This window comes from Cystoisospora suis, assembly GCF_002600585.1.
Source record: "Cystoisospora suis strain Wien I chromosome Unknown contig_323, whole genome shotgun sequence".
NCBI classification, from domain to species: domain Eukaryota; phylum Apicomplexa; class Conoidasida; order Eucoccidiorida; family Sarcocystidae; genus Cystoisospora; species Cystoisospora suis.
In genome coordinates this window covers 35,859-48,923 of record NW_027153124.1, presented here as the reverse complement: position 1 = coordinate 48,923, position 13,065 = coordinate 35,859, and the positions used below count along the sequence as shown (strand labels likewise).

Below are 13,065 nucleotides of genomic sequence, written 5' to 3'. Positions count from 1 at the left end.
AAGCAGATCAGCTGGGAGAAGAAAGAAAAGAAGGGGCATGAGAAGCTGGAGAAGAAGAATAAAAAAGAGAATGAGACGAAATAGAAATAACACATCATACTGAGTATCAGGTGTATAGACAGATACATATAGAAGACGTAGACATCTAGACAATATATATCTGTATAGACGAATGAAGATCTAGATATGTATATGCCAAAACTGACGGGCTAGTTCAAATCACGAAAGAGGGGAATACACCCCAGATGTCTCTACGCATTTCTCTCTCTATAAATACACACACATATACATATGTATACGCAGACACATAGATAGATAGATTGATAGATTAAAGATAGATAGATAGATATAGATAGATAGATAGATAGATTAAAGATAGATAGATAGATTGATAGACAGATAGATCTATGTTGTATATCTCTCTCCATACAAGGTGCACTCCATTCGTATACTAGATCTACTCCCCAAGACGTCTATTATACTACCTCTTCCTCTCTTTCTTTCGTTCTTTCTCTCTCTGTCTCTCTTTCTGTCTGTCCTATAGAGTTCTTTTTTTCTCCTGATTGCATGCGAGAGGAAAAAGAATTTCTTCTTCTTTTTCTTTTTCTTCTTGTTGTGCGGTCGATTTTTCCTGCTGGATCTGTGGTTTGGCTATAAGTAGGACACTAACTCGAACTACTTTTTCCTCTTCTTCTCTCGTTCTTTAAGCCTCTTCTTCTTCTTTTTCGTTTTCTCCCTCTTTCATCTTATCTATCGATTAACTTACGGGATGTCTCCGAAAGACCTCGTGACTTCGAGACTTCCGTTGACCCTCCCATTTTCGATGGTCCCTCCCATCTTGGCAATTCTCTCCTTCTCCTCTATTACCCAGTGACGATGGACTTCTGTTAAAGGAATACCTACACAAGAAAGAAAAAAGAAAGAAGGAAAGAGAGAGAGAGAAGAAAGAAAGAAAAGAGGTGAGAGAGATGAAGCTAAAGAAAATGAAGAAGAAGAAAAGGAGAGACGAAGCCAGAGAGAAAGGCCTCTTGACTTAGAAGTGACGGATAGATGATCGGGGGAAAGAGAGAGAATCCTCTACACATATACAGGAAGGCAGAAAGAAAGAGAAGGAAAAGTGATATCCAGACAGAGATGAAAGAAGAGAAGTGAAGAAGAAGTTCAAAGAAAGGAGGGAGAAGGTTTGTAGAGACACCTTCACTACGGGGAAGGAGACAGAAAGAGAGAGATAATGATAGAAGGGACAGAAAAGAGAGAGACGAGACACAAAACACCTCTTTAGTTCTTTCGCTTCTTGTTTTCACACAAAGAAGTCTATAGACATTTCTTCTTTTTCTGCAGGTGTCTCTCTTCTTATCCGAGGCAAGAGAAGCTAGACATCTCTCAAAGAACGACGAGCTACATACACGTGTACATGTGTAGATACATATCTACCTATCTATCGGTATATCTATACTTAGTAGATATATATATGTTCTCGTGTATGTATACAGACACATGGTCGACCAACATATGCGCACATAGACGCCCCAATCCATCGAGAAAGACACAGACAGAGAGAAGAGAAGAAAGAGAAAGACAGAGAGATAGATAGATAGATAGGAAACATGGCTGCAGGGTGAAGATGAGACTTATCTACAGTTTTCTTTCTTCTTTTAGTTGTCGTCGTTCAGATCTTTTCATGTGTTTCGTCTTTTTCTTGCGCTTACTATGGAGGGTGTTTTTATCTTTTCGCCTAGCTAGATAGGCAGCGCTATCTCCCAGCCCGGCGACGTAGACCTGCCCTGACCTCCCCCCTCCTATATGCACTAGGACCATCACTGCGGTACACCCATCTGCATGCACACATACATGCATACAGCCCGGGAAGCAACTACCTCATATCAATACATATAGATCTATATCTATATATCTTATCTATCTATCTAGACATACATATAGATGAAGAGATACAAACAAGAGACCTGCGTAGAGGACAGTTGGGTGATTCGTACATAGATAGAGAGGGAGAACTGGAGAGAACCCTTCTTTCTATCCATACAGACGGAAGACAGAAACACGTCTTTCCCAAGTTCATCTGATTGAAGATAGGCAAGGAACAAGACGTGCAAGCCTATGTTTAAAGATATATATACACACGTGTACCTATCTAGATATAAAGAGACTTAAGTGTGTGAGAGAGAAAAGTAGATAAGCTGTATGAAGAGAGAAAAGGAAAGACGATGAGAAAAAGAAAAACAAAGAAACGTCGAGTCTCATCAATCATGTTTTTTGGTGTACGTACACCCCATTACTCTCTCAAGCATGCAAACGAACTAAAACAAAAGATGGAGAATCCGGTATATACATACATACACATATATGTAGATCCACATAGGGATTTATAGATACACATATGTATACAGATATATACGTATGTCCAGAGAGGTACAGATAGATAGGTAGACGGAGCCTATGACATCTCCGTGCATATACAGAGCGTACTAGGCAAAGGACAAAGGCGCCGGGGCTTGATGAAGGAGAAGAAAAGAAGAGAAGAGAAAGACATTCAAAACCATACTTGGACACATATAGACATACCACGACACGAAGGAATTTCTGTGGCTATCCGAGCATCGACTTTCCTGCATGCGTTATATAGAACCTAAAAAGATCGGAAAACGAAAGAAAGAAGATAGGAAAGAAGAAGAAGAAAGAAAAACGTGCATGAATCCTGTAGTGCTATCAGCATCAAGTGTCTAAACAGAAACGAAGAAAGAACAGAGCACGTCTCTCTATCTATCCAAGCGAAAAAGAAAGAAGAAGATGAAAAGAGAGAGAAAGAAAGAATAGAGAAGAGGAAAGAAAGAAAGAGATATACGTGTGACTAAAGAGAAGGCCGAGTGTCTTGAAACGGGGAGAATTACAAAGAAAGCCTAAAATCTCTTTGCCTTTCTCTCCTTCCTTCTCTTCTTAGATTCTGACTGATAGATAGACTAAAGATAGATAGATTAAAGACATAGAGATCTCCTCGCTCGAGAGACCGATAAAAGCGTGTAGAAACACTAGAGAGCAAATACCCACCCCCCGACACACACCTGTGACGAGCAGCCATTCTCTCTCTCTCTCTCTATCTTTAATCTNNTATCTATATCTTTATCTCTGATTTTGGTCTCTTTCTCTCCCCAGTCAATCTATCTTTAATCTATCTATCTATCTCAGGGGGGCTGACCATGTTGAAGAGAGAGAAAGAGAGAGAGGAACAGAGAAAGAGAGGAAGAAACAAAGATAGAGAGACTGGGGAGAGAAAGAGACCAAAATCAGAGATATAGATATAGATATATATATGATAAAGAAGAAACAAGCGGAAAAGCGAAAAGACAAACTTCGCCTCTTATCAGGAAAGTAGACAATGCAGCCTCGACATATCCACGCACAGCAGAAGAAGAGAGAGAGAAAGAAGTGAAAGAACTTGAAGATAGCGGTGACAGAAGTCTGCTCGGAACGTCTCCTCTTCGCAGGTAGAGAACCCCCGAGAAACGCAAATACACATGCCTATACATACTCATGTATGTAGAGATACACGTAGACACAGTAGAGATACATACATACATACACATACATATACATACATACATATATACATACATATATACATACATACATATATACATACATACATACATACATACATACATACATATATACATACATATATACATACATACATATATACATACATACATCTATATATATATAGAGAGAGAGAAGATGAAGAGAAGAGAGACCAAGAAGAAGAGTCAAGAAACGATTCCGTCCACACGAAAAGCAAAGAAGAAGAATAAGAATCACTCGAGGAATGGTTTCGCTGTTCTTTTCTTTTTTCTTTCTTACTTTTCTGATATCTCTATCAGAAAATCTCCAGTCTTTTCTACTTTGCCCTTTTGCGTCACTCTCCTTCTTCTTCACATCTGGAGATTCGGAAATTTCTTCTTCTTCTCTCGCGCTATCGCTTCTTCTTCTTTTTCTCTCCCTCTCTCCGTCAGGATGGTTCGTCTGCTTCTCCGTCTCTCCCTCTTCTTCCTTCGCCATCACATGATTCTCCTTCTTCTCTTCTTCTTCTTCTTTCTTCATTTCTTCTTCTTCTTCTTCTTCTCTTTCTGTCTGTTCTGTCTTTTTGTCTCGTCGTTTTTCTTCTTCTTCCTGCAAGAGAAGAAGCTGAGCTGCGAGCTCTGCCGGGAGAACCTCCTTGACAAAAGCCGCGGACTGACGGCCCCCATGACCATCAAACACCCCAAACAATCTATTAAAGAAAAAGACAGAAAGAAAGAAAGAAAGGAAGAAACAAGACAGAAAAAGGAGAAGGGAAAGAAGAAAGAGAATGAGAAAGAAAGAAAGAAGAGAGAGGGGAAGAGAGAGAGAGAGAAAGAAAGAAAGAAGAAGGAGAACGAGACAGATAGAGTAGGGAGAAGAAGAAAAAGGAGAGAAGCCGATCAAAGAGGAAGAAGAAAGAGGAGAGAAGCCGACCAAAGAAGAAGAAGAAAGAGGAGAGAAGCCGATCAAAGAAGAAGAAGAAAGAGGAGAGAAGCCGATCAAAGAAGAAGAAAGAAGGGAGAGAACAAGAAAGAATGGAAAAGAAGAGGAAGAGAAGACTCACTATGGAGAACCCTCAATGGCGTATCTCTTTATGTATGATCTTCTACAAGTGTGTGATATAAGAGAGACCCATCTAGGAGACGTATATGAATCTAGTAGTGGAGAGGGAGAAAACAATTCGCACAGCCCCCCTGTCTATATCTATCTCTATACATATGTATATACACCGACAGAAAGAAGAGAAGAAAGAAAGAAAAGAAAGAAAGAAGAAAGAGAGAGAGTGGCGAATCATCGGTAGACGAGAAGGCAAGGAGAGAAGCTGAAGGACATGAGAAGCACAGACAGCTGGGGAACGCAAGAGGGAGAACAAGAAGAAAAGAAGAGAGGAGAAAAAGAAGAAGCGATGAGTTTTGTTGCAGGAGGTTAAGATTTCTAAACAAGGGGGGGGGAGGAGTCCGTGAAAGAAGAGATAGAGACAGCTTCTATCTTCTTCTTATTCTTCTCTCCGTTTCTATCGAAGAAGGAAAGAAACATGAATGAATCCATACATACTTACAACATGTCTCGGAAAGAAGAAAGGAACAAGAGAAGAAGAAGAAGAAGAGAAAGAAAAGAAATATGTATCACCCTGGGATGTCTTGTTCCCTTCTCGCTGAAAGAGATTTAAATGTTTATATATACAGGCATGCCAACATGAGACGAATAGAATGAGAGAAGAAGTATCTATCTTTAATCTATCCCTCTATCTATCTTTGATCTATCTCTCTCTCTTTTTCTTTCTTTTCTTTGACATGTTTGTTTCTTACGCGAAGTCATACGAAGGAGAGAGATGAGGCTGCAAGGGCAGTAAAGAGGGGAGAAGAAGGTGTTCATCTTCCATCTGCTTTCGTAGGCCCTTATCTCCATAAGAAGAAGCGAACAACTGATATTCTCCTAAAGAAAAAGAAAGAAAGAAAAAGATCACACATGACAGAAGAAAAGACGAGATGAAGGGACTGTAAGTCAGTCACACAAAGAGGAGAAAAGGAGGAGAAAAGAAAGAGAAAAAAGAAGTTGAAAGGAGTAACCTTTCTCCGGCATGTCTAGACTTGCTCTTTGTGTGAGACTGATGAGAGAAAGTCATGACCTAAATAGATAGACAAAGAGACAGATTACAGATAGAGATAGACATACGTACCTACTTATACATACATACCTCTTTATACGTAGTTATCTACTCATACATACATACATTCATTCATACACACATACCTATTCATACATAGATATCTATTCCTACATACATACGTCTATATATCCATAGATACATGCGATTTGCAGAGTAGACTGGGGGGGGGGTTAGAGGAGACAAACTGTCATTATGACGCTAAGATGATGAGAAGGAGGTAGACGCAATGCATGCGATAAAAACAAACAGAGCGAAATAGTGGGGAGATGTCTTGAATGAATAGAGAGATCTCTACATCTGTAGAGAAAGCAAGAAAGAGAGAGAAACGAAGAGGAAGGAGAAAGAGAGAGATCTACGTGAAAGAGAGAGAGAAGAAAAAGAGAGAGAGAAACAAAAAGTCAAGGAAAGAGAGAGAGAGAAAAAGACCGGAGAAGGGGGGAAAGAGGAGATGTGAGAGACGAAAGAGAAGAGACAATGAAGAGGAACTTTCGAAGGGTGTAACATAGACGAGAATAGAAGGAAAGAAGAACGTCTGGTTTATCCTCGAAGGCATGCATCAGCACAGAGACAAACCGGGCTTTATGTCCGCGAGCGCGCCATAACCCCCTCAGTCTTTTGTATCCTTCTATCTATACATCGACACGATGAACACCTCATCTGCAACTGGAGAGACGATCATAAGAAATCTGAGGAGGAGGGGAGACGAAGGTAGTCACTGCACGAATGAAAGTGGTAAAGAAACAGAAAGTCAGAAAAGACAGAGAGAAAGGGAAAGGAAAGAGAGAAAGAAAAGAGAGAGGGCGAAAGAAAGAGAAAGAGAGAGAGTCTTGTATGTGTAGGGTGTACCAGCATCGACAGTGCAGCTGCTTGTCTCGATTTGCCGTCTTTTAACCTGTGGTTCGCCTCGAATTAGAGCTAAGGAAGATGAAGAAGAAGCAGAAGAAGAAAAGCGTCCTCCACTACTACCAGATGCTCCTACCGCCCCCCCCCCTCCTCCTCTGCCCCCTGCCGTTGTTGAAGGGCGACTAACTCCTCCCGAGCTTATCAGCATCTTCGTGAGACACACGAGAGATGCAATGAAAAGAGATGAAGAAAGGAAAGAAACAGAAAGAATCTAAAGAGAGAAGGGAAAGAAAACCCAGCAAATCACCGTATCATTGGAAGAGAGTGAAGGAAGAAGAGAAAGAAGGTTGATTGAAAAGGTGAAGAAACAGACAGCTCTTTCAGGAAGAATGAAAGCTTTAAGGAAGAGTTTCCGACAATTCGAATCTCTTACGAAGATCCTCCCGCTACTTGTGTATCTTCTCAGCATCGAAGCACAACAGCAAGAAAGATATTTTTCATCAAGAATGGGTGAGAGAAAAGAAGAGATCAGAAAGAAGAAAGACAGAAAAGGAGAAGAAGAGACTGTGATGACCGTAGCAGAGGAATTCTGGGAGAAAGGAAAGAAGAGATAATGATCAGCCGAAGCGACATCGAAAGATAGTTGACTTAAAAAGAAAAGAATCACCAAAGGAGTTCACACTGAGCTCCTCCAACGAGAAGAAAAGAAGGAAGAAGTTTGAAGAGAGAGAGACGGTGAGATGGCATCTGGAGAACACACCGAGAGAAAGGAAAGGTGAGGAAACAAGAAAGAAAGAAAAAAAGACGACAAACGGAGGTGAAAAATGAGTGCATCAGATGAGAAAGAAAGAAAGATGTCCCTTGAGAGCTTTTCTTTCATCTTTCCCTTTTCTTTGTTTATTTGATCTCCCATTCTATGCATGCAGGAAGAACGTTCATTCGAGAGGTAGATGTAAGGAGAATCAACCGATCAGTGCGAAGGAAGAGATTACAAGAAATCTAGTTTTCCAAGGGCTAGCTGGATCAAGTGACTATTGCATGATCTCTCTTATAGAAACAAAGACAGAACAGAGAAGGAGAAGAAGCATGTGGGAGATAGAGAAAGAACGAGAAAGAAGAATACAAATGACTCGAGGCGGAAGCATCTGACATATAGACCGTTAGATGGGGATACCTGACCTCATATATAGATATATGGAAATATACCAGAAGTTCTTGATCTACGAAAGTTAGGAAGAAGAGCAAGAAGTAGAAGAGCACGGATGATTTTCGGTAGATCTTCCTTTTACGGAGATTGCCAAGGTCTCTTTCTCGTAAGATTGACAACAAAAAGACGACAGTCAGAAGAAAAGAGAGAAGAATGAATGAGGATGACAAGCCGTGAGAAATGTAGGAGAAGTCCGGAAAGCGCAAATCGAGGGAAGAGCATCCTTGCAGAAGAAACGATCTAGAAATATGATGTAAGATAGGCTCAACGGAAAGATAAGATTCCTGAAGAGCAAAACTTTCTGAATGACTATTACCGGAGGGCGTGGCATTCTGTTTTTTTTTATCAGGTGCGTCTTGTGTGCATTGTGATGTTTGAGAGAGGGAAAGAGTTCCACTCCTTAGACGGAACAGTCCGGTCCCGTAAGTTTCTCAGGTTAGAGAGGAGAGGCTCATGAAGTGGATGGATGGATGGCCAACGTAAAAAAGAAGGAACAGGAAAGAAACTTACTCCTCTTGACAGGTTTACTCTTTCTCGTTGGGGAAGAGAATGTCGACTACGAGAACTTTTCGTCACTTTCGTGAAAGAGGAGAGAGAACGGAGGCTTTTTTCCACTAAATCCATTTCATCTATCAAATATTACGGGCGGTCGGATAAATGCCTCCTGCACACCCTTGCCGGGATATCGTGGCCTTCCAAACTGGAATAGAACAGCCGGTGTTTGTTTGATCTCTTTCTTTATGTCTTTTCTTCTTTCCTAACCGGGGGATCAAAAGGTCTTTCTCTCTTTCTCTATCAACTCTGAAGAAAAGGAGAAAGAAAGACTTGTGATGATGCGTGGTTAAAGCACATCGAACGTGCAGAGCATTCATCCGTCATTCCTTCTGAGCCCCCGTCTACTCTCCTATTTATTCTCATGTCTCCCGGTCTACGGGAACGTTAGCTAGCTAGCCTGGGTTGTCCGAGAAGGATGGATGGCCCGATGACCTGGGAAACACTATTTCTTCCTTGTTTAACTAATTATCTCCCTCTTGTTTCGTCCTAATTTTTCTATTTGAATCGGGTGGCGCAGAGACACAGCACGGATCTATACAAACGCCTCTTTCTCCTGGATTTTTCTCCTGTCATTTGCTTTTCAAGACTAAGGAGAAGACAACCCCTAGCCGGGGTGATTGTTGGAGTCTATGTCTTGTTGGCTCAACATCGTAGATCAGAGAGATCTTATTTTTTACGGTGCCTAGTTTGTTTTCCCTCTATAGTACTTGGCAGCTCGTTTCCTTTATCGAAAAGAAGCGAAGCTTGTCTTTGCACCAACTATCGATCCGGTCTCATCTTCTTTCTCTAGATCTTCGGAATGGACGTGTGGAATCTTTTTTTCTTCTGTTCCATGTTTCTCACTCTACGAGGAGGAGCAGCCGAGAAGATTCAAGATGATCGTTCAAGCAACCTAACTCCATCGATTTCAGATGCCGGTGAGATCTTGAGCACACCGGTAGGGGCGCAGCCGGTTGAAGGATCTCATCAAGAGGAAAACGATGAGTGGACAGAAACAAGTTTCATGTCATTATCATCATCATCATCTGATGTTGCTGAATTGCCTAGACTTCTTTCGTCACCCTCGGCAACCCCCATCGTCGTATCGGCACCGATCGATTCGAACACACCACCATCCTCTGCGCGCCCCCCCCATGTCGACTCTCCATCTTCCTTATCAGCTCTTTCTGATACACATGCCAATATCAGAGTCCTGAAAGGTGGTGGAGATGTGACGTGTAAGCCTGTGATTGTGGAGGCTCAGGGGGTGTGTAAAAAGCTTAAGCCTGTTCAGAAGTCTTATCCTTGTAAGAAACAAGTTCAAGACAAGGTTTGTGAAGATGTCCCTACCACCATCCAAAAGCTGTGCACGAAGACGTTTCATGAAAAGAAGCCATTCAAATGTGAGCGAATTGAGTATAAGAACGATTGCATTCAAGCTCTAGAAAAAACTAAAGATAAATGTGTCAGTACAGTCATAAAACAAGAAGCTTATCCATGCCCGAAGATGGACTATTCAACCAAGTGCACATCGGCCCCTGTACTTGTGCCTGCTGTATGCAAACACGAAGTCCAGAAGAACTTTCAGTACCCCTGTGATAGGTTGGTCTCAGAACATCAATGCAAAGATGTCACCGTGGAAATCGATGAAGTCTGTGAAGAAGACGTCACTGTTAAAGAAAAGTACGACTGCAGTAAGACCACTTACGTCAAAAAGTGCGGTCCCGCTTCTCCCCAACCACCACCGCCACAGCAACACAGTGCCCCGTCAAACAAACATCATACCAAGCAGGCTTACTACTCTGATAATATGGACGACGCGGACGAGTACTTTGAAGAAGATTACATGGTAAGCTTCAACTCGCCAGAAGACTTGTGAAAACAACCGTGAGGAAAGGCAGGAGGGAAGAAGGCGCGAATGGGCAAAAAGGCAAGGGGGGGGGATGTGAGTGACTTTCTTTTAGTAACGAAAGTAAGATGCTTATTGTATTATTTCATTCTGAGATTTTCATGCTCCTTGCTTTGACTGGTAACAGAAACAACATGAGCGCGGATACACGGAGACGTATGTGAATGGAGTGGGGTGTATGAGGATGATCGGAGTGACAAGGACAACAACAGTAGCCAGAGAGCCTTGGATGTGCTGCACTGTTTCCCTCTCTGTCTCTCTCTCCGTGTCTCTAGGTGCCGACTTCTCATCACCTTTGATTTTTGTCGGCTTTGTGTTCTCTCCTTGGTTGTTGTTTCACAACGAGTTTTCGAATGTGTGTGTTTGGCATCTTTGTCTCACAATGGAGGACCTCTTTTTCTTTTTTTAGAGAACTGCTGTCCATCTTGTCTGTTTATGGTGATGATGATGTTCTTTCTGTTGTAGGACCACGGTCACCGATTGCTGCGAGCTGCGAAACCTCCTCCTCCTCCTTCGGTGGTGGTACCTCTTCCGGCAAAGGAAGCTCATGTGTCTCTGGAAGTCTGTATCGATGTTCCTCAAGTGAAGCGTAAGACATGTGTCAGGGATGTCGTCAAGAAAGAGAGAAGGCCGTGTAAAGGTGTAAAGACGGAGCCTCATTGTCATGCTCAGACAAAGGTGATCGATGAAATTTGTACAACGACAAAGAAAGTGATCGAACCATACGCATGTACAAAGACTGAAATCAAACAAGAGTGTACAACGGTGCCAAAAGAAGTGAAAGATACCTGCTATCGAGAGATTCCTGTAGAGGAACATGCGCCATGCGAAATTGAGATTTATAAGAATGAGTGTGTTCCAACCCAAGTACGAATCCCGGATGTTTGTTTTGAAGGCCGTCCTAAGACAGAAGTCTACGACTGTTCTGAGAAGGCCGTGAAGAATGTCTGTCGTGATCAAGTAAGAGAAGTCGATGATGAATGTGTACGGACCGAATTCACAGAAGTTGAGTACGCATGCACCCAAAAAGAAAAAATTGAGAAATGTCTTCCAGTTGATCAAAAGAAATCTTCCTCGTCAGGCAAGACAATGTCGAAATCACACCACTCTATGCCAGCTTCATATGACGGCGGATATGATCAACAAGAGCAGCAGCAGTACCCGCCGGCTTCTTCTGCGCAAATGATGATTTCAGAAGGATACGAAGCAGAAGTCTACAACACAACAGCTAAACCCACTCTGATGGAAAAGAAAGATATTCTTCGAAGGAAGAAGCTTCTTTTCAAAGAAAAACTTCACAAACTTGGCGATCCCGATCTCCGTTCAGATGAAGATATGGATAGTGCTACTGATGGTGAAAGTGAGAATAAGAAAGAGAATCGTGGTATGTCTAGTCAAAAGGAAGAAGGAAAAGAAGATGATGTAGACGAAGAAGAAGACAGAGATTCTCTGAAGTGAACTCCAGCAAAGTCCATTCAACAATCACAATGACGGAGAGGGGAAGAGGGCGGTGGTATGCGATGACGAGAGAAAACGAAAGAAAGATCGAAGAAATATAAAAACCCTCTTCTTAGATCAAGGCAGTTCTCAACAAGAGTTTTATTGAGAATAGACCCCTGAACTTCTCTGGATTTTTCATTGCGAGAGACAATGAGAATGAGAAGGCAGGCTATCAGTTGTCGTGTTGCAGCCACCGCAAGTCCTACAGCTCGTCCGGCTTATGGAGATCTCCCTCTCTACTTACCATACAATGATCAAATTGTGCTGTTCGTGGTATCCTAGCAAGATTCAGGATTTGTAGTGACAATCAAAAGACGCATCGCAGTTGTTGAAGGTTCTGTTAGTTCCTTCGTGTACTCTTTCCCTTTCCATTTGTACATCAATGAGAAAAGACATGAAAGAGATCTGAAATCGCCGAATGATCTCTTCTTTGTGAGAGACAAATCACATTGCCGCTCAGTGCTTGGTCTCAATCTTTCTTCTCTGTCTAGGACAGAAAAGAAAAAAAGAGTCCTGTCCCGGAGGTGATAGAGAAAGAAAGAAAACCTCTCTGCCCGCTGATCATTTTCATTCAGCGCCTCGATCATCCGCTTGACAGGAGTAGTTGAACCGGGGGAAGGCATGTGCGGCAGTGAACGAGCTCTCTCGTTCCGTCTTTCTCAGTAGTTGTTCTCACCTTAGAACGGAAGGCGTGTCTGCCTGTTTGCTATTTCGCTCTCCTCATCCACGTCCTCTATGGTAAGAAAACGGGCATGTCTTTACAAGCCTTGACATGACCAAGACAGGGACCCGCCGCCGTTGGCCGCAGTAGTCTGTCAACCAACCAACAGCACCTCATAAAATTCCCCTTAGATTCTTTCAAAATCTCTTACGGTAGAACACTTTGTCAGTTAAGCTTGGGAGGGGTGATGGGGTTGATTCAACAGCCCTATCAACAATTCATCGACCTATCGCCACACGAAAGGGAAGTCCTACAAGACCAAAGAGAAACGCTTCGTTCTGTTCCTCTTTTGGCGTGCCGTGGCACGTCCGCAGTCCGCAGCTCCCCTTTCTACCTTGCTGGAGTTCCGTTCGTTCTCACGATTTCTGGAAGACGCACGCACTAAGCGAGATATAGATCGACTAAATTCACGGCGGTTACAAGTGTTTCGGAGGCATAGGGATACGTGTCTATTGAAGCGGACCGTCGTTAGAAACAGTACCATGTTACCCTAGACAGATGTGTCTCTTCCTGACAAAGATCGCTACTCGCTTTACACATAGACCTGTCTATGGTGCTTGGAGTGAAAAGAAAGAGAGAAAAAGAAAGGAAGATATTTTCTGGACTGT

At 42.4% G+C, this 13,065-nt stretch overlaps 2 protein-coding genes across 2 annotated transcripts in view; one reads left to right on the top strand and one right to left on the bottom strand.

The window, feature by feature from the left end:
• Positions 1-8,041, bottom strand: part of CSUI_000859 (protein phosphatase 2c domain-containing protein) — an 11,565-nt gene extending 3,524 nt beyond the window's left edge. The window contains exons 1-6 of the mRNA XM_068061066.1: positions 6,590-8,041; positions 5,382-5,508; positions 3,874-4,282; positions 2,581-2,644; positions 1,710-1,835; positions 767-899 (exon numbers count right to left, since the gene is read on the bottom strand). Of these exons, the coding sequence (XP_067926963.1) occupies positions 767-899; positions 1,710-1,835; positions 2,581-2,644; positions 3,874-4,282; positions 5,382-5,508; positions 6,590-6,794 (1,064 nt within the window). The 5' untranslated portion in view covers positions 6,795-8,041. The remainder of the gene's footprint in view (positions 1-766; positions 900-1,709; positions 1,836-2,580; positions 2,645-3,873; positions 4,283-5,381; positions 5,509-6,589) is intronic.
• Positions 8,042-9,180: 1,139 nt separating this feature from the next.
• CSUI_000858 (toxoplasma gondii family d protein) lies at positions 9,181-11,694 on the top strand (the record flags this gene model as incomplete). Its single annotated transcript, XM_068061065.1, has 2 exons — positions 9,181-10,176; positions 10,702-11,694. 2 exons carry the CDS (start codon positions 9,181-9,183, stop codon positions 11,692-11,694), a joined length of 1,989 nt encoding a protein of 662 aa, XP_067926962.1.
• Between the last annotated feature and the right edge of the window lie 1,371 nt (positions 11,695-13,065).